Here is a 21,385-nt window from a genome sequence, read left to right as displayed (position 1 = left end):
CCCCTTCCCTTGCTGGGGAATAGTAGAAACAGTTAATTCACCAAGCTGAAAGTAACTTTTTTTTTTTTGGGTCCGGTCGTGGGGCCTGAACTCTGGGCCTGGGCGCTGTCCCTCAGCTCTTCAGCTCAAGGCTAGTGCTCTACCACTTGAGCCACAGTGCCACTTCCGGCTTTTTTTTTTCTTTTTTGCTTATGTGGTGTTGAGGAATTGAACCCAGGGCCTCATGCATGCAAGGCAAGCACTCTACCACAGAGCCACCTTCCCAGCCCCTGAAAGTAACTTCTTTGAGGACTATGCAGAAAAGGAGGAAACTGAACTTTATCCTGCAATCTCTAGGAATGTGTTACCCTTTTTGTCTGCTTCCTGCTGGTAGCCTTAGTTTTTAAACACCTGGTTAAGTTAATGAGGTATTGACTTGGGTACATGGCATGCATACTGGTCACCCAGCAACATGGGGAAGCATAGTAATAGGATTGTAGCTCTGGCATAAAATGATATCCTACCTGTAAAATAACCATGGCAGAAAACAGCTGGGAATGTGGCTCAAGTAGTAGAGTGCTTATAAATTCAAAGACTTGAGTTCATTCCAGTACCACCAAAATGAATAAATAAGGTATTTATTTACATTTGCACTTCCCGTCCCCAGGGATGGGGTGCTGTGTCAAGAGGGCTTCTCTGAAGTTAGGGTGGCTGCAGAGCCATTGGTCCCCCTAGGGGACCAGGGCAAGCCGATCTTTATCTACCAGGTGCCAGGAAGGCAAATGGAGAGGATTCCAAGCACTGCTTTTCCAATCCCAGGGAACAGGGCTGAAGTCAAGGCCAAGGAGTGTGGTTGTACAGTGGCTTCAGTGGTTTGAATTTTGTGTGAGCCCAGCAGCTGTGCATTCTGGGGGGACTGAGTTGCGAGCATGCTCAAGAGCCACGGACCACCTACCTTCCCTTTCGGTTTCCATTGGCTTCCTAGGAAAACTTCATCTTAAGAGATCTATATTGACAGCCATACTGTTTTCCTAGTGCAGGCACTTTGGGAGTGTTTGCGTAGGGCTCTGCACAGGTATACAATGCAGGCGGCCCACAGATTCTTGAGACTTCTGCCTGGCCAGCTTTTTAGAAAGTAGACAAACCCAACGCCTTTTAAGTTACTGTTGCTTACCAAGGCTGGGGCACAATCTGCAGGCAATGAGCTGAAGAGGACTGCAGTGACTCAGTCAGGCTGGGTCTGGAAGGCAGCCCAGAGAATCACACAGCTGAGTTTGCCAACAGTTAAGTTTCCCCCTCAACAGCTTAGAGAAGTGCTAAGGAAACAAGTCAGTAAAAGGAAAGTCACTGGACTGGGAAGGTGGCTCAGTGGTAGAGTGCTTGCCTTGCATGCATGAGGCCCCGGCTTCAATTCCTCAGCACCACAAAAACAGAAAAAGCTGGAAGTGGCGCTGTGACTCAAGTGATAGAGTGCTAGCCTTGAGCTGAAGAGCTGAGGGACAGCACCCAAGCCCAGAATTCAGGCCCCACGACAAAAAAAAAAAAAAAGGTCACATTCTGCATGAAACCAGTTTCCTGTGGTTTGTGTCTGTGGAATATGTTGCCACTGATTTGTTTAAAAATCAGCGAAAAAAAAACAACCCATACTTTATCCTTGAGAAAAACAGCCATCTGAAGCACTGAAAAGTTCCTCGAGCCCATTTTACCAACAGGGTAAAGGGGAAAAGGCAGCTCATACAAAGCATGAGTATAATTTAGCCCAGGGCAAGTAGAAGCACCAGAGGCAAATTATCCTTCCCTTTGACTGATTATTAAGGACAAGTGGTAGCTAATTGTTAATTTGCTGAGATTAGAAAATCCCTATCACGAATTCTCATTTGAGGCAAGTGTTTGATCTGGTATCATTTCCCCAGTAAATACAAATGGAATAGTATATGACCAGAAAAATACTCTGTGGCTGCAAGAGAATCAGGAATGCTGGTTTAGTTTCTCACCTTTGCATGGCTTGTAGCAAGCACGATGGCCACAAGGTGGCAGGCTGAGCCTCAGAATCCAGTCCCAAAGTTGAAGAAAAAGTCCGACTTCCCTGGGTTTTAAGTTGTTTCAAAGAGGAAAAGGAGGGAGTTGACTGTCTCCACCAAAGAGCATTTTCAAGGTTGGATTGTCTCATATAATCTTGGCAGAAATAAGAGGCTGAAGTAAAATTAAACCACAAAGGAGAGAAAAGGGACAGAAATGGGAAGGAGTAGAACAGGCATGGCTCTTCCCTGTGAGAATATGTCTGTACTGCAGCCCTGGGTAAGGCCCCAATGTCCCAATGTAGGCAACACCTGCTGCTAGATCCTGGGGAGAATCCCATTCATTAAGGCCCATGGGGAGACATCTCTGAGACCTTCCACCACTTGCCCCAAGGATCACAGAAGCTCCAGATGTCACTGTCATCCAAGTTAGGCAGCATTGAGCTCTTTTGTCTTCCCCCACAAAGGCTCCAGAAACAGCACTACCCAAGGGTCCCTGGCTAGTGCTGAAGACCAGCTGCACCACATGGCCTGGGGCCTCTGTCAGCCCAGCTGCCCCCCAGCTGCTCAGTAGAATGGACTCCACTTACACTCATGTCTTTTCAAGAAAGCACTCAACACTTTAAAATTGCGAGATCTTCCTTTTTTCTTGGTGAATGTACAGTGTGCTAAACTACAAACAAAGCAGTGGATGACCAGTGTCTGGACTAAGGTGCTGTGTCACATCAGCAGTTGAGATCCCTGCTGTGAACCGAGTCCTCACCGGAAGCCTCAGGACCTGTTGATGCTCAACAGCAAGTATGAAATCTGGTCTTCCTCCTCTCAAACGTGGGATTCCCATTGTCTAAGGGAAGAGCAGCCTTCTCATCGGGATGGTCCATTGCCAATGCTTCCTCAAATTACAAGGATTAGGGGTAAGGGTGCCGGTGGCTCAGACCTGTCAGCTACTCGGGAGACTGAGATATGAGGATCATGGTTCAAAGCCAGCCTGGACAAGAAAGTCTGTGAGATTCTTACCTCAAATTAACTAAAAACAAAAAACAGAAGTGGAGCTGCTATAGTGAACAAAAGAAACTGAGGGACAGTAGGGCCACGAGTTCAAGGCCCAGAACTGGCACAAACACACACACACACAAAAACAACAGGAGGAAACAGGTTACAATCAGACCTGGCAGCAGGCTGCCTGGCTCCACCAAGATGGGAAGGGAGGCAATACATTGACAGCAGGCGGGACATCCACTTCCTCTGATATCTAGAGGACACTGAATTTTTGGCACTGGGTCCTAAACTCCTATCTCCTTCTGGATCCTAGTTCTAGTCTACCTGAGTATCTTGTGTGAGGTGTGAGCACCCAGGAATCCTCACTCAAGGCCATCGCTGTTTTGGGCTGCACATTGGTCTAAGGGTTGACGGTGGCTTTTACAAGTTAGCACTGTATTTAATGGGAACCGAACTCTCCCTCAGAATGAGTTCCACCCACATCTGTTAACCCATTTCCTAGCATGGGAAGTATTCCAAGACACTGAGGGAGTAGGCCACATTAGTGCCTTGAAAAATGAAGCATACTTACCTTCATTCTTTTACATGATCATCCGTAGGCCCTATCTCTCCTATTAGAGATATCCTGGCCCAACCTTTTTTTTCCTGAAAAATCTTTCAACCACCCATGTACTCACAGGCTATAGACATGAATAATGAAACTCACAGTCAACAGGTTAAGGGTTTTCACTTAAGCAGCCTACTTGGAGAAAAAAAAGGCATGCTGTTTCTTGTCCCTGTTGGCACTGGCAATGCAGGCTGTAGGAAAAGTACTTCAATATAACTTAGGGACCAACTTGAAAAATAATGGCTAAGGGTCCTCAGGTTAGTCTTGGGCTCCTAAGGCCTCAGGAGGCACCCTCTGCAGCCCCTGGACTTTGCCACCTCAATATCTGTACCACAGTGGCACTCCATCACCATTGGGCAAATATAGGCCTTGCAAGTTTTGGTCAAAAATATGGCATTGTGTCTACCCCGTGTGATGGGACCAGATGCTCACCCAAGCTGCCCCAGTGGGACAATTCTACCTGTGTATTTCTACACATGTGTACATACCCATGGATTTTTGCTTTACACTCACCAACTCAATGCCATATTGGGCCCCAGTGGCCTGTTCCAGGCCATCTTCTGCTGTCTGTCTTTGTGTGTATGTGTGTGCGTGTGCATATGTCAGTCATAGGGCTTGAACTGTGGGCCTGGGTGCTGCCTCAGCTCTTCAGCTCAAGGCTAGTGCTCTACCACTTAAGCTACACCACCACTTCTGGCCTTTTCTGTTTATATGGTGCTGAGGAATTGAACCCAGAGCCTCATGCTTGTGAGGTAAGCACTCTACCACTGAGCTATCTTCCCAGCCCCTCTGCTGTCTTATTGCTGGATTCAGTTTGCTGCCCAGAGCATGGCAGCAAGATGGAGAACAGCTTTTTAGTGTCTTTAATTAGGCAACAGAAAAAAACAAAGTCTTGACTGTAAATTACCACTTGAAACTTGGTTGGTGCCAAAAAAGGCAGTGCTGGCTCCCTGTGTTGGGATAAGTGACAGCCACTGATTCCCAGCACACATGGTGATGGAAGGTTGCATGATTGAGGCTACTCTTCCCTAGCATTTCCTCTCAACACAGCACCAACCTGCACAGAGCTAATCCTTTTCAGTAAATCTGACCAGCTGATGCAACCCAGATATCTACTTACAAAGGGGGGTTCTGGGGTCAGGGAAAAAGTCAGCCCAGGACAGACCACCAAAGTCTCCCAATGGAGCTAATTTCCCCATTACAGTGACCTAAGCAATCAACTCCTCATTGGACTTCGTTCCTTCTGCCCTGTCTCCAAAGATAAGGAACTAAAACGGACTTCATTTCTTTCAAGACAATTAAAATAGGAATTTGCACATCTTCCAAGATGGAGTGGGGAACTTCAGTCTTATGCCTTTACTCACCCTACTCGCTAGAGACATGGGCAGAGAAGCCCCTGTTAGAATATGGTCGGGTTTAAGCATCCCTAGCTCTTGCCCCATTTTTCACAGGGAGATCCATGTGTGATTTTTTTTGTGTTCCCCTAACAGCTTCTCCGGGTCCCAAGTGCCGAGCTCCCCTAAAAGAAGAGGAAACTACACAAAATGCCCACAAACCTAGAATTCACCCTCCATCAAGTGCCAAGTGAAGCTAGGAGCCATGATCGCCTGACCTCCATGAAGGAAGTGCCTGACCCAATTCAAACAAGCTTCTTGGCATCAGGAAATCAAGATGATTTGGAAGCCAGGGCCTTGTGCACACATGCCTAGACAAGTGCTCTACTACTAATCTAGCTGCTTTATCCCCAGCCCCAGTTCTTGGGATGGCTGAAACATCGCTCTCAGGTTTTCCATGCCCCACCACTGTCCACCCTATGAGCAAGAATCAGGTGAAAAAGATTGCTGTTATTAAGGACAGGAAAAGCCAAGTGGATGATAACATCCAGAGATGCCTGCTTTATTTCTTTCTAGGTGATTGCATTTCAGGCTGACAACATCAAATACTCTAATTACCAACTAATTTTTCACCTCTGAGCTACAAATCAACAATCCAATTCAGCATGGGACAACAGTGTCAACAGCTTATTGGAGGAAGCTATATTTTCCAAATAAATGGGTTGGCAGAGTGCTGAGTAGAGCTGAGGGCAAGGAACTGGGATTGTTTAAAGTCCCACCATCTAATTGAGACAGACTATACACCCCTGGGAATCCTTAGGACAAGGCCCAACACCCTGAATCCTAAGGATAGACTGGTGTTTCTCTTTGTAGTCAGTTCAGCTCAAGAGACTGAGCTACTTGGGACCAACTAAGGGGATCCAAGGCCTCCAGGTAGTTGCCATACCCCTGTCCTCTCATTCCTGCCCCAGGTCTAAGATACAGCACTTCTGTATCTTGGGAAAAGCTAGGCTTCTGGTTAAGTTCTTGTCACGTTTTTCTGTTTTGAAAAGGAATAATGACAGGTGATGGAATAGGGAAGGGTATATCAACGGAGACTTGGTGGCCTCTGGCCCAATGCTGGTCGAGACAAGTCTGTGTTGGCCGAACAGTGCTCCTCTAGGAGCTCAGGGCCAAATTCTGGGATGATGTCTAAGGGGAAGAATTCAAAAATGAAATCCCAAGATAGTGGGAGCTGCTTGTAGGAGCAGGCAGAAACTTGGGAAAGGAAGGAAGGAAGGAAACAAAAGAAGAAATGAGCAACTACTCCCATGATAGGAACCCAACAAAAGTAAGCAATTACTATATGAATCATTTGTTTAGCTGCTTGTTTTTCTCACCATAACACCCTACATGCTTCCTTTTAGATTGGGGGCGGGGGAAGCTCCCCTGACCAAGAACCCACTGACAAGCTGCTGTTTCCCATCCAACCATGACAAGCCATGTTCCTTGCAAAAGGATGCTCTCAGATGATGCCTGTTGAGGCCATAGCACTTTCTTTGCTCCATGGGCATCTGTAAATGTCACTGAGCAGTTCCCTTCGGCTGTCTCAGCCTCTGGGTGTGCATGCTGGTCCCACAGCCAGAGCCAGAGCCCCATTGGCTGTCCCAGCTCACTTATGGTCTTTCATGGAGAGCTAGTGACCTGGAGAGAATGTGGCAGTCCCAGTTGTGGCCGATCATGCCATCCCCACGAGCCCCAAGCAGTCTCCAAACATGATGGGTGCTGCCGCTGCTGCTGCTGTGAGGACTCACACCCTTGGGTGCTGGCTGAGGAGTAAATGCAGAAACAAGGCACCACAGAGAGGTTGGACACGGATTGTTTGATTCAGGATATGCTGGAAAAAAATCCAAGGGTGGAGGAAAGGAAGGGGAGAAGAAGACTGTCTTAAATAACATCTCCAGAGGCCGGAGTCCCACTAGATGGGCTCTGGTTTGAGTTTTTCTGCTAGGAAGTCATTCACAAAGGCCTCCACAATGGCAGGGGTGATCTCCTCCACGTCCATCACGTACTTGGCCCGGGCTGACATGTCCAGAATGGTGAGCAAGGGGGCAGCTTCAGGCAGATTGGTGTAATCTCGCAGGGAGTCAGTCATGTCATCCTAGAAGCCACCAGAAAGGAGAGAAAACATAAGGTTTTAAACAGAGAGACCCAGCCAGGCAGACAACATGGAAGAGGACAGTTCTAAGCATCCTGAAGGAGAGAGGCTCTTGGTGTAGGGAGCAGGAGACAGCCCTTCCTGGAGGTGGAAGAAGCTGGACAGGGTCCTTAAAGGCCCCCCGACCACAAGCCAGCCATCTTTATTAGCATGGATGTAACCTTAGCAGACACTGCTTTTAAATATGTGGTATTGGGGCTGGGAAGGTGGCTCAGTGGTAGAGTGCTTGCCTTGCATGCATGAAACTCTGGGTTCGATTCCTCAGCACCACTGAAGCAGAAAAGGCCGGAAGTGGCACTGTGGCTCAAGTGGTAGAGTGTTAGCCTTGAGCTAAAGAGCTGAGGGACAGTACCCAGTCCCAGAGTTCAGACAACAACCGACAAAAAATAAAAAAAAGAGGTATCAAGCTGGGTGCCAAAACTGTAATCCTACTCAGGAGGCTGAGATCAGGACTGGTTCAAAGCCAGCCTGGGCATGAGACTCTTTATCTCTAATTACCCGCAAAAATGCAAGACATGGGGCTGTGGTTTAAGTAGTAGAGGAAGAGTCTTGAGTAAAAATACTCAAGGACAGCGCCCAGGCCCTGAAGCCCCAGGATCAGCACACACACACGCGCGCACACACACGCGCACACACACACACACACACACACACACAGTCCTTTGACTACTTATTTTTGCAATCAACTGTCAGTTATTTGCAGCTCCACTGTGGATTAGCAATGCTAATTTGGACACCTGGAATGTTTAAAACAGAAACAACCTACTGCCTCCCAAAGCCCAGATCCAAGAAAGACTGGGATGCATGAATGTTCACACCAGTTCACTGCATTTGTCTGCAATGGAAACTGGCACTGTCTTATGCATGTTTTCATATCAGAAACTGCCTTAGACATACAGAAGCAAACACAAACCCAAGGAAAAAAAAGCTTTTGTCAGAGAGCAATGATTTGAGGCTACCTTTCATGCTATAGACTCTTACTTGGTGGATAACAGAAAAGTTGAAATGCACAATATTTAAACTGAGTGAAAAAAAAATCTTGAGTCATCCTGAAGAAACAAAGTTGGGTTATTCCTGGCTATAAATGGAGATGAACAGAACATCTACAGCTCTGAGATGCACCAACCATGACTTTCACAAAAACCAAGACTGTTGGTGATGGTCACCCCATGCCACAGTCTTCCCGCCCCACCCGCCTGCCGCTACCGCCACCACCACCACCACCACCACCACACACACACACACACACACACACACACACACACACAGAGCGCACAGATTTTCCAGCATTGCTGGGTGCATCAATATCTTTGGCACTCATTGCTTGATTCAAGCACTCCACATGGGTTAGTAAAAGCTTCATGATAAATAAGAGAGACACCTGGACAAATACTGTACATGTTGTTCCTACCAGGAGGCCTAGACGAAGCCAAGCACCCCACTGCCTCCCCTCCTGGGCTTCCACTGTGCAAACCACAGGGAGATGGCTTTAATGTCCATTAAGATGTCAGATGGGATAACTTCTGTTTGCCCAGGGATGGAATCAAGACTAAAAGAAAGGGTCCTCCTTTGCCCTGGGCCCTAGTCCTGGGCTCAGTCAATGCCATGTTCCAGCCTAGCTCCTTTCCATGGTGCCTTAGACAGGGAACTGGCCCGAGAAAGCCGGGTGAAGTGTACACGAAGCACTGCAGGTGGGGGCTGTCCCTTCCTGTTCCCTTCCATCTACTCATGAGTGGGTCTGTGTGTTGGAACACTGCTCCCAGAGTCACACTGACCTCCCATCAGCCCCCTCTGCTCCTTACTTCCTGCATGACCTTAGCCAGGCACTTCTTGGAGCCGAGGTCCCATCCTTTGTCAGCAGACTTAACAGCAGCTCCTAGCACATGGGGATGCTGTGGAGGTGAGCAACTGGCCAGCACTCACAGCCCTGCCAGGGAGGGAGCCTCACTTTGCTCCCAGTGAAGCAGGACAATGAGAAGTGAGGTACAAAAGAGAGGAGTAGGTGAAGCACTTGGCTGAGTGCCTGGGATACAGAAAACCTGCAAATGCTTCTTTTCAGGCAGGCTTCTAAAGCACCGCCCTACCCAGAGCTCAGCCTTTCTTTTCTGCACCCATCTTTTCTTCAGCGCCATTCTCCAGGGGTTAGAGTTTAATAAATGCAGAACAGCCTCACTACTTTGTGTGCAGCGTCTGGTGAGCCCCAGACAGGGCCTGTGAACCCTCTTTGTTTCCCTCCACCCCAGGGCTGGGCAGGGTCATTGGGGCTGTCTCCAAGGGGCCCAGCAGGGCCTCCCAGGGCGGCTATTCAGGAGGTGATGAATGGGTGGCTCAGGGTGTCTGGCCCCTGCCTGTATTTCAGTGCCTCTCCTGAGCTTTAAACAGCATGAAAGGAGCACAGGTCCTACCAACTAACCAGAGGCACAGCCCAAAGGGCCAAGGGCAGGGATGGCTTCAGTGTCTGTCAGTGCTGGTGAGCATGCGTAGAAGTGTGTATTATAGGGGAGTGAGGAAAGCGCCTGCGCCACTGAACACAGCCATCTTGTGGAACATGGGTGTCTGCACAACACAGGTTATCATGCCGCAGGGTAGCCAGGGGCCTGTGCAGGGACCTCCGCTTCACGTCCTGCATTTTTTCACACTGTGAGATATCATTGGACAAATGAGAGGAGAGGAGAGAGAAGATAGAGAGACAGAGACATAGAGGGAGAAAGGGAGAGAGGGGGAGAGAGAGAGAGAAACCTTGTATATAAGAGACTGAGAAAGCTGCAATCTCCAACTTCACATTCCTTGAGCTGGCTGGATGAATGTAGGTCCCAGTGATGACCCACGCCAAGATCCCTGTAATGTCCAAGCCTTTTTTTCAGGCTGGTGCAGAGGGACTAGCCAGCTTAGTACTCTGCAAAGAATCCAGGGTCTGGTTCTAACCAGTCCCATGTAAGCTTATAAGGGCAGACTGGGGGTGTTTGTGGCTGCAGCTGGGATAGGTAGCCGCTCTGGGAGGGCTTCCTCCTGCTCTGAGGCTGCCGAGTGAGAAGGAAGAGAAGAGGAAGGAGCAGGGGAGGAAATGGTTTTCCATGGTTAAATGACACACCTTTCCTTCCTCATTTGTCTGTGGCTGAATCAACACAGATCCAGAGGTCCCTTCAAACCTTCTGCAGCCCGGTATTACTGACCTGCCAGACCAAATCCTTCCTCCACACTCACCTCCCCAGCAACAAAGAACAAAAGAGGTGCCTCTTCCTCTTTGGCTTTGTAGTTGGCAATGATTTTCTCAGCTATTGGCTGAATCAGCTGTTTGGCTGCCTCAGACTCTCCATCATCCTCAGAATCTATGAAGGGAAAAGAGAAAAGATACTAGGTTGTGAAAAGGTGGGACCCCACCCACCCAAATAAGCCTGAGCAGCAGAAATGCCCATCTGAGCTGCACCAGAACGGAAGTGAACTTCCTTAGGCACAGCATCTTCCTGCACACAGCTGAGTGGACACGCATGTACAAGCGGCAAAGCAAGCAGTACATGGCTGGCATGCTCACCTGCTGAGTAGTACAATGTCCCCCAGTAGACAGCCTTTACCAGTGAAATCTTCACAAATGCACCCTAGAAACTTGGCTTTCCCCATGTCAGAACCTGAGGTCCCTGGTAGCTTTTCTGTCAATCATAGAAGAAGGAGTCATGACTTGGGATTTCTGGTTTCCAGTGGGAATGGCAGAAGAACTGGCAGTGAAGGAAGAGTGAGGACTGGTTTGGTTGGCAACGATGGTGGTAATGAGAGAGCCACAGATGTTCACAGCTGGCAGCCAAACCATCTGGACTGGGGAAGGCTAACTGCAGAGAACGTGGATCGGGCACACCCAGAGAAGCAGCCACACCCAGAATACCAGGCTCATACTACTGAAACCTGTAGCCAAGATCTAGGGTCATGCCCAAGGGACAAAAGCAGGAGAGGGGAGAGCAGGCTCCAGCAGATTCTACCCTGAAATGTTATAGCGCTCGAGAGGCCTGTGGTGTACACAGACAGGGAGACATACTCCAGAATTCTCAGGGCACTGTAATCCTAGTAACCCTAGTTACTCAGGAGAGATCAGAAGATAGTAGTTCAAAGCCAGCCAGGCAGCCAAGTTCACTAGGTTCCATCTCCAAACTAATCAGAAAAAAACCAGGCTGAAGGCATGGCTCAAGTGGTAGAGTACCAGTAGTGAGTAGAAAAGCCAAGCAAAAGCACAAAACTCTGAGTTCAAGCCATGATATTGGCACGGGGGTGGGGGGGTGGGGAAAGTTCCTTTGGGCCTGCTTATTGGCAACCCTGCTCTCACCAAACCTCAGAGAATGGGCTGATATGCTGCACCTAGTCCTCTCTGAAGCTGGCATGGTGTATCTTATTCACAGTCTGAGTATAGCCATTCAGCTGGAAGGGAAAAGTCCCAGGGCAAAGGGCAAGGTGGCTCTTGGCCAGCAAAAACAGCCCATGGGCTGTCGACTCAAGGCTGAGCACGCCCACCCAACCAAGAGGTAAACTTGGCCACTGAGGCGGGGAAGAGCCAGGCATGTGGCCTAAGCCAGTGCTGGCAGCCACTGAGGCAGTTCAGGAGAGCACAGGGGAGGGCAGAAGCAGCAGGGTGAGCATTGGCCAGAGGGGGTCCAGCTTCCAGCAGCTGCGAGGTGAGCAGGCCCACTCCTTTCAACAATGACTCTGTTCATGGGGGTTAGGGGCATCCTCCAGCCCTGACCTATTCGGCCCAGCTGGCAGTCAGGAGCAACAAGGAAGGAAAGCAGGGCAGTGCAGCTCCCAGACCACCTCCCACAGGGGGAGATCCATGAATAAATCATTGGGGTCAAAAACAAGGCTGAAAAGGAGACAAAGGCCCAGGCTTAGCTTTGTGAGTGGCTGGAGGCTGTGGGGACAGACACACGGGTGAGGTCTGTCCTGGATGTCCTCCCCCCATCCCCCCTGCATCGCCCCCCCCCCGCAGGGGACCCTGTTGGGCTCCATACCTACAAAAAGGACGAGGCAGGGGCCCTCATTGAGCTGCACTGCGTTGGAGTCGGAGAGCTCTAGCACAGGCTTGGGGTGCCACGGGAACTCCCTGCAGTCCTCATCATTGAGCACCTCCACCCGCCCCTGCCGCGTGATCACCTCCCCCTGTGGGTCCAGCACAATGAGCGTGGGGATGCCTGCAAAAGAGACAGAGAGAGAGAGAGAGAGAGCTTGGCTGCTGGCCTAGGGGAGGTGAGAGGCAAGAGGCAGCCAGCAGGGACACATCATCAATGAGGAAACCAGGCCTGGAGTCTGAAAGTCCTGGGCTGGATCCAGGCTGAACCGTGGATGGACTAGTGATGGAACTGGCTGAGGTGTGCATGGCACCCTGCAAGTCACTCCACCTGCATGGGCCTTAGTGTCTTCAGGTGCACTGTGAAGGTACTGTAGTCTGCACCCTTGCCCGCTCCGTGGAGAGCACAGTAGCTGGGGGTTAGCTCAGTGGTAGAGTGCTTAGCATGCACAGAGCCCTAGGCTCCATTCCTTCCCCACTCCTGCTGCCCCCACCCAAGTGATGTAACACACACACAGATGCTCCCACGGAGTATTTGCTACCTCATCAGCAACAGATTCTAGGTGGACCTCACAGGGGCACAAGACCCACCACCAACAGTAAGACAGCCTGGGGCGAAGCCAACAGGAAGGCAGGGGAGGAGGCCAGCTGGCTGCCAGAGAGCAGTAGGCAGGCCCTGTGCAGTCCCCATCACTGTCCCACCAGCGATGTGTGGGGAGACCACACACACACACACACACACACGGGGACAAGTCCTCAGAGAGAGCATGCGCAAACCCCATGCAACTCCAATGAGCAACCTGAGAAAAACTCCATCCTGGGTTCAGGTGCATCTGAATTTGCAGCCAGGGCTGCCCTCGATCGAGCAGAGTCAGCTTCAGCCCCGCCCTTTGGGGACACCTGTCTCTCCACTGGCAGCAGGTCCCTACTTCCCCCAAGTCATCTTAGAACTATCCAGGCACCTCTCCTTTGGGGCAGACCAGAGCCTGAATTTTATATGAAAGCCAAGGCAATTTAATATTTATAGATTCCAAAGTATTCGGTCAGTAATTTGCTCCACTGACATTTTACTTCTCCATGGGGGAGGACACCGAGGTACCAGAAATATGGCCCTGGAGCTTTGTAACCTGCCGAGGCAGCCAACCCAGCAGGCATGTGGTGGTGGGCCAGTCTTCAAAAGGAATAAACGAATCCATTATGTTCACAGCTATTAGAAGAAGTGGCTGGACGTGTCAGGAACAGGTTGAGGGAAATGGGCTCCTGAGGACTGCCATTCCCACCACATCTCTCTCTCTCACTCTCTCTCTCTCTCACACACCCACACAGAGCCTGCACACCTCTGAGGCTTTAAAGATGTGTGTGGCAATGAACAGGTCACCTGAGGACTTGCAGTCCTAGCCATTCTGGTCCCCTAGAGGCCTAAGCCCACATCGGGTATGTCTCCTTCCTAAGATCAGGGGCTGGACTAGAGTATGTGGCCTGAAGAAACCACGGAGCAGGAGACATCAAAGCCAGCTAGGGGCACATGAGTGTTCCATATCACCACATCCCAACCTCCAAAAACCTTTGACAGATGCTGGGCACCAATGGCTCACACCTGTAATCCTAGCAATTTAGGAGACTGAGATCTGAGGATCATGGTACAAAGCTGGCCCAGAGAGGAAAGTCCATGAGACGTTTATCTCCAATAAACCACCAGAAAACCAGAAGTGGAGCACATTTTTGCACTGTTTATTTTTGAGAAAGGGTTTTGCTTGCTTCCTAGGAGCATGCCTGGCCCATGATTCACTTATTTTAGGTTTCCTGAGATGACAGATTCCTACCACTGTAACATGAATTAAGAAAGGGGTCTTGGGAACTTTTCTGACCATGTTGTCCTTGAATCACTAGTCTTCTGATTCCAGCTTCCCAAGTAGCTAGGATTACAGGTGGGAGACACCAGTATCTGGTTTTTGTTTTTTTTCTAAAAAGTCACTTGTAATCCAGGCACCAGTGACTCACAACCATAATCCTAGCTACTCAGGAGGATAACATCTAAGGATCCTGGTTCAAAGCCAGCCCAGGCAGGAAGTCTGTGAGACTTATCTCCAATTAACCATCAAAAAGCCAGAAGTAGAGCTATGGCTCAAGTGGTAGAACTCTAGCCTTGAGTAAAAAAGTTCAGGGAAGCCAGGTGCCAGTGGCTCACACCTGTAATCCTAGCTACTCAGGAGGCTGAGATCTGAGGATCATGGTTCAAAGCCAGCCCAGACAGGAAAGGCTGTGAGACTCTTATCTGCAGTAAACTACCAGAAAACTGGAAGTGGCTCAAATGGTGGAGCACTAACCTTGAGCTGAAGAGCTGAGGGACAGCGCCCAGGCCCAGAGTTCAAGCCCCATGAAGACACACACACAAAAAAAAAAGAAGAAGAAGAAGAAGTTCAGGGACAGGACTGGTACAAGGAAAATAAAAGTCCCCTGTGAGCTGACAATGTGACTCATGAGAAGGCAGAAAATAGAGACTGGGGCTTTGTTCTATTGAAAGTGACAAAAACTCTGGGTGGGCTGGAAGACATTAGCTAATACTAAGGGAGAGACAAGGAAAGTCCTAGGAGGGTGCTGCCTGCCAAATGTGGGTCTTGCACTTGCTAGCCAAGCACTCTACCATATGAACCATACTACCAGCCCTTCTGGTTTTAGTTTATTTTTCAGACAGAATCTCAGGATAACTTTTCCCAGGCTGGGCTCTGATCGCTATCATCCTACCTTAGTCTTCCAAGTTTTTGCAACCACAGGTGTGAACCACCATGCCCAGCTTGTTTTTGAGATAAAGTCTCAATAACTTTACTTGGGCTCTCCTCTGAAATCCTCCTGACTCTGCTTCTTGAGCAGCTGGCATTACAGATGTGTACCACACCTGCACTGGGCTGGTGTACTTTTACCTGTGTCATTTTTTCACTTTTGGGCTTAGATCATATGTTTTATGTCCCCAGAAAGGGCTCAGCCAAAGTCCCAGGCTCTGGGAAACTGAGCTGGCCCTAAAATGATAGCTCAGAGTCCTCTCTATTACCATCTCCCTCAAAGCACAAAGAAGAGAGAATAAGGCCTCTGCAGTCAGTTCCAAACCTTCCTCCTGGGGTCCAGGAACCTATCTGTGAGTATGTGTGGCAGTAACATGTTCTGAGACATCACCTGGTTTAGTTTGGTTGTTTCTCTAATCCTAGGGAAAACGGCTGTGTAGTGATGTGACGGGAGTGAGTTGGTTACAGCAAAGAAGCTGAAATTGTCCAGGGTCTAGGGGAGAGGAGGAAAGATCCAGGTAGAGCTGTAGCCAGATCTCTGTGCATGTGGACCCTGTATGATCTGAAGAGGCTGGGAACCATTTCCCAAAGATTGCTGGGAGCTGGAAAGAGAACTGGGAGGAACGATAGATCCTGGAACAGCAAGTGCAGGACAATATTATGTCATCATGAAAACGATCATGAAAGACTGTGGCCATATGCAAATGGGCTTCAGTACACATTTTTTGTCTTTTAACTCAGCAGGGTGTAGTATATTATTAAGGAAGTGGTGCAGAGTTCAGTGCTATGCATACATTACAACCATGTGTGAGCATGTATGCATATGGACAGAGACAAAAGGAATTCAGAAAGTGGAAGCAGTGGTGCAGGTAAGGCAGGAATGCTGGTAAGACAAAATACAAATAAACTTGGATTTTTGGGGGGCGGTAAAACTGGAACTTGAACTCAGGACCTCAACTTGGTGGACAGGCACTTATTACTTAAATCACTCTCGCAGTTGTTTTCACTTCAGTTATTTTTCAGATAGGATCTCGCACTTTTGTGTAGGCCAGCCTGGACTGCAATCCTCCTACTTCAACCTACTTCAACTACAGGTTATGAAGGTACTTCAATGCCTCCCACATACCTGGACGACAGGTGTGTCCCACTCTGCCTACCTAGATGTTCCTAAGTGTTGTCATACACATGGATTAACATAAAATGCAGAAGTGAAGAGCAGTAGATCTGGGGGTACAGATGACAAATACACAAAAATAAAGCCAGGTCTCAGCCCATCTATTGCCAGTCCCATTCATTAGATTACTTCTACTCTTGCCTCTTCCTTTTCCAGCTGAGGAAGAAACCATCTGGTTGGGTGATGAAACTCAGAGAAACCCAAGAGAGGTCAGAAGGATAGGTCTGGACCGCTGAACTGGCCAGCAAACCTGTGTCAGGAGACAGGCACGAACACATGTACAGCCATATTCTTATAAATTCAGAATCCATCACTGTCTATCAGCAGTGGAACAGTTAAGGCGACTGGTACAGTCACACAATGGAATGTTTTCCACCTCTAAAAAGAAATTAAGATAGAAGTAAATATCAACAAGGATAAAGCTAAAAAAACATAACAGTGGGAAAAGCAAGTTGCAAAATGGTATTCATTACAACATGACAGCATTTTAAGAATGCTTCTAAAAGACACATTGAACAAAACTATATATTATTCATAGATTCATATATATGCAGGGAAATGTGGAAACAGGTTATGAAATTACATATTAAATGTATGGTGGTGTCCTCAGGCAAGAGGTAGGAGGTGGGCAGGTGAGGAAATGGCTCTCATCTCTGTCTGTCATGCTCCCGGTCACTTATATTTGTCTTTGTTTCTTTTCTTTATTTTGTGGGGGGGATGGAGGTTGGTTCTGCCTATTTGATTATATATATGTGTATACATATATATATATATATATATATATATATATATATATATATATGTGTGTGTGTGTGTGGTGTATATGAGGTGGAGGGCATGGGTACTGGGCTTGAACTCGGAGACCGTGTGCTGTCTCACTCAGGGCTGGCACTCTCCAGTTCTGCTTCTTGCTGGAATCTCACAGACTTTCCTTTCTGGACTGGCTTCGAACCATGATCCTCAGATCCCGGCCTTCTAAGTAGCTAGAATTACAGGTGTGAACCACCAGCACCTAGCTTTGATTATATTTTAAATATCTGAGCAAAAATGTAAATTCTGGGTGTGAAGTTACATGGATGTTTATTATATTATTCTGTTACTTCTTGCTTTTTTTTCTTTCACGTTTTCACAATTAAATGCAACACACAAAATAAAACTCCCTCAGTAGATTCTCAGGCAGCCCAAGGCTGCCCTCACTGGCCAGCAGGGCCAGCTCCACATAGCCTGTGCCATGACCTTGAATACTGAGATTTGGTCACAGAAACAGCCAGAATCAGTCAGTTGATCTGTACTGATTGAAAATTGCAAGCTCCAGATGTCTCGTTTTCACAGATTTTCTACTGATTCTGTATCAAATCCCTTTTTTGAAAGAGTCAAGAAAGAGGGCAAAGAAATGGAGAGGAATGGGCAAAGGGAAGGGGACAGGAAAGAGTAGAAGGACAGAACAAGACGGAAAGAGAAACAGAGCAGATGCTGGCAGTAAAGGCCCCACACTATGGTCTCCCAGCCATCAGGCCAAAGCCTCTGCTTCCAAAGACTGGGGCAGGGAAAAAAAGGAGAACAAAACCTTCCAGGGACTCCTAGCTTGAGGGAAAGGGCTCTAGGCCTCCCTGCAAAGAACAGGGTGTTCTCTGACAGCCAGGATGGCTTAGACTATGGCTGATGGGATTATTTTTGCCAAGTGTGTCTAAGTGGTCTCCCTAGAAAGGCATTTTTAACCAGCTTATAGGGCTGTAAATTCCCCAGCGTGCACAAAGCACTGGGAGGAGAAAGGCTCTGTGACCGGGATAAGCCAACTTCACCCTGGGGGGTGTCTGAGGAGATGGATGGAAGTCAAATGTCAGGTCCTGGGTGAGTGGAGCCCCCCCTCCGGTCCCTCCGTAAGAACTGCTCTTTCAGTCCTTTCAGCCTGAGGCAAACTCATCCTCCAGGCCTGCAGCAGCTGCTGCCACCCTGTAAAAGAAGTGACTGGAAAGGCACAGCCTCAAGGGCGTCATCCCCCCAGGATACCTCAACATGCTGTGAGCATTTGGGAAGCCATGTTGTGTGGTGACACTACAATCTAAGGACACTCTAAGCTCTGCTCTCAACAGGCTCAGAGGAGGGCAGGTTCCTCTGGTATTACGTATTTTCATCCAAGCCTGCTAGGACACACACCAGGAAGCCATGAGCGAGCATCTAGTCAGATAGCTTCCACTCTGGGAGGTGCAAACAGGCCAGGTGGAGGCATCTAAGCTTGGGTGCAGGCTAAGGAGCACTCTGGTACTCTTCTGTAAAGCAACTTTGTCAAAACAGATGCTAGAGTCTACCCTGAACAACAGGAACCAATATACAAGGACACGTGCACCTCCATGTTTATTGCAGCACTGTTCACAATAGCTAGGATATGGAAACAACCCAGATGCCCCACCACAGATGAATGGATCCAAAAATTGTGGTATCTATACAGAATGGAATATTATGCAGCCATTAGAAATGACAAAATAATGGCATTTGCAGGGAAATGGATAGAGCTAGAAGGAATCATGTTGAGCAAGGTAAGCCAAGAGCAAAGAGACAAACGGTACATGGTCTCCCTGATAAGTGGATGCTAAATCCAAAATGTTAGGTGATACGACAAAACTAACAGGACTCAAGAAACAAAGAACTCCCACTCATCTGGTCGAACCACTACTAAATATCCCCATGCTGCTGATCACATGAATGGTGTATTTGTGTACACCGTTATATGTTATAGACTGTGATAGGCAATTTGCTCCAGGAAAGTTAGAATGAACTTGTGACTTTAAATGAGCATCATTATTCTACAATACTGTGAAATTCGGGAAATTATGTAATCACAATCAAAAAAAAAAAAAACCTCGGGGAAGGTAGGGAGGGAAGGGATGGTAGGGGGAAAACAATGGAGGGGGTAACAATGCTCAATAGGAAGTGTACTCATTACCTTACTCATGTAACTGTAACCCTCTGTATAGTATCTTTACAATTAAAAAAAAAATGCTAGAGGCCAAAAAAAAGATGCTAGAGGCCAAAATGGAGGCAGTGCCCTGTACACAGGAACATGGCCAGAAGACACATAACCCCATGAGATCTGCTGGACCACACACTCAGACTGTGTGTGTGTGGGGGGGGGGGGGTATGTGCACACACAATATGTCAGTTGAATGGCTTTGGAAACTTTTTCCTTCCTTCCTTCCTTCCTCCCTTCCTTCTTCCCTCCCTCCCTCCCTCCCTCCCTCCTTCCTTCCTTCCTTCCTTTTCCTTTCCTTCCTTCCTTCCTTTCTTTTTTGGGTCATGGGGCTTGAACTCTGGGCCTGGGCACTTTCCCTCAGCTCTTCAGTTCAAGGCTAGTGCTCTACCACTTAAGCCATAGTACCACTTCTGGCTTTTTCTGTGTATGTGGTGCTGAGGAATTGAACTCAGGGCCTCATGCATGCAAGGCAAGCACTCTACCACTGAGCCACCTTCCCAGCCCTGAAAACTTTTTTCTTTGGGTAGTACTGGGGCTTGAACTCAGGGCCAAGGCATTGTCCTTTAGGTTTTTGTTTTGTTTTGGGTTTTTTTTTTGCCAGTCTTGGGGCTTAAACTCTGGGCTTGGACACTGTCCCTAACCTTTTGTGCTCCAGGCTAGTGTTCTACCACTTGGGCCACAGCTCCCCTTTTGGCTTTTAATGGTTAATTGGAGATAAGAGCCTGGGCTGGTTTTAAACCGCAGTTCTCAGATCTCAGCCTCCTGAGTGGCTAGGATTACAGGTGTTAACCACCAGTGTCTACATGTCCTTAGATTTGTTTTTTGCTCAAAGCTGGCATACTACCACTTGAGCCACAGCTTCATTTCTAGTTCTTTGATGGTTAATTGGAATCTCATGAACTTTCCTGCCAGGCTGGCTTTGAACTGTGATCCTCAGCTCTCAGCCTCTAGAGTATCTAGGATTACAGGTGTGAGCCACCAGTGCCTGGCTAATTGGAAATTTTAACCATAGAGTCACACAAAAGCTTAAGAATTCAATCAGAAGTACTTATTTTAATATGCTACAATGACTATGAAAGAATTTACAGCCCCTTCGGTTCAAAGGCAGTTTGACTAGACTAAAGACAGGTAGTGATCTGTAGAGGCAAGAAAAAGCAAAATCTAATCAAGCCCTGGGGGAAGCTGCTAGCTTCCAAGACCCCAGGAAGTGCAGAAATGATAGCACTTGAATCAGGAATGGGAGGGGCAAAATTCTGACAGTGACCAGATCCATTCTATGTATGAGCAAGGACACAGCACTATGAATAGATAGGTTGCCACTGGCCTGACTGCTAGCCTTCTGCAACCTGGATGTGTGGAGAAGATACTTCCAAAATAATGCAATTATTCCCTTAAAAAGTAGGGATCATTCAAACCTGAAAAAAATCTAGAATTATATTTAGAAACAGAAATCAAACTCATGGCATTCACGTTTTGGAGGCACCCAGAAATCCATGCACACTTGGGGTATCTGGCTTTAAGATTTAATCTGAGGGCTGAGAATGTGGCTTAGTGGTAGAGTGCCTGCCTACCAGGCATGAAGTCCTGGGTTCAATTCCTCAGGACCGCATCAACATAAAAAGCCACAAGTAGCACTGTGGCTCAAGTGGTAGAGTGCTAGCCTTGAGCAAAAGAAGCTCAGGGACAGTGCCCAGGCCCTGAGTTTAAGTCCCAAGACTAGCCAAAAAAAAAAAAAAAAAAGATTTGGTCCGAGAGGCTAGCATTGCTTCTGCCACATTGTTTCCCGCTCAAGGCAGAGAGTACAAGTGGTCAGTTCCATCAGAAGATAGACTCCTTGCATTTAAATCACCTTTTATATTGCTATCTCCACTCTTCAAAAAAGTTCAGGAAGCTTAAAAATGCATGATATAATCCAATAAAAATAGATGAAAACATTGCCCTGAGGGGAAAGCAGAAGGAAAGGAACAAAGCTAGGGTCAAGGTCATGCACAGAAATGGTAAGCTTTGTAAAATTGCTAAAGGTGCTTGCAAATTCAGATGACTTTTCTAGGGGCTAAAAGCAAAGAATTGTGGCCTACAATGAAATTCAAAGTATACAAAAGATTAAAACACACACACACACACACACACACACACACACACACACACACACACAAAACTAACCTGGTACTGGGTATAGCTCAGTGTAGAGCACATGTTTAGCATGCATGAGGCCCTGGATTTGATCCTTAACACCAAAAAAATAAAGTATGGATATAAAAAAAATAGGCCAGGGCTGG

General features: G+C 47.9%; 1 protein-coding gene across 1 annotated transcript in view; it reads right to left on the bottom strand.

The window, feature by feature from the left end:
* Positions 1 to 6,316: 6,316 nt before the first annotated feature.
* Positions 6,317 to 21,385, bottom strand: part of Nxn (nucleoredoxin) — a gene marked incomplete at its 5' end in the record, with an annotated part of 138,319 nt that continues 123,250 nt past the window's right edge. The window contains 3 exons of the mRNA XM_013016301.1: positions 6,317 to 7,077; positions 10,339 to 10,463; positions 12,126 to 12,305. Of these exons, the coding sequence (XP_012871755.1) occupies positions 6,895 to 7,077; positions 10,339 to 10,463; positions 12,126 to 12,305 (488 nt within the window). The remainder of the gene's footprint in view (positions 7,078 to 10,338; positions 10,464 to 12,125; positions 12,306 to 21,385) is intronic.

Source organism: Dipodomys ordii, unplaced genomic scaffold, assembly GCF_000151885.1.
Source record: "Dipodomys ordii isolate 6190 unplaced genomic scaffold, Dord_2.0 Scaffold31, whole genome shotgun sequence".
NCBI classification, from domain to species: Eukaryota; Metazoa; Chordata; class Mammalia; order Rodentia; family Heteromyidae; genus Dipodomys; species Dipodomys ordii.
Note: the sequence above shows the minus strand (reverse complement) of the source record. Positions and strands in the feature narration are given on the sequence as shown.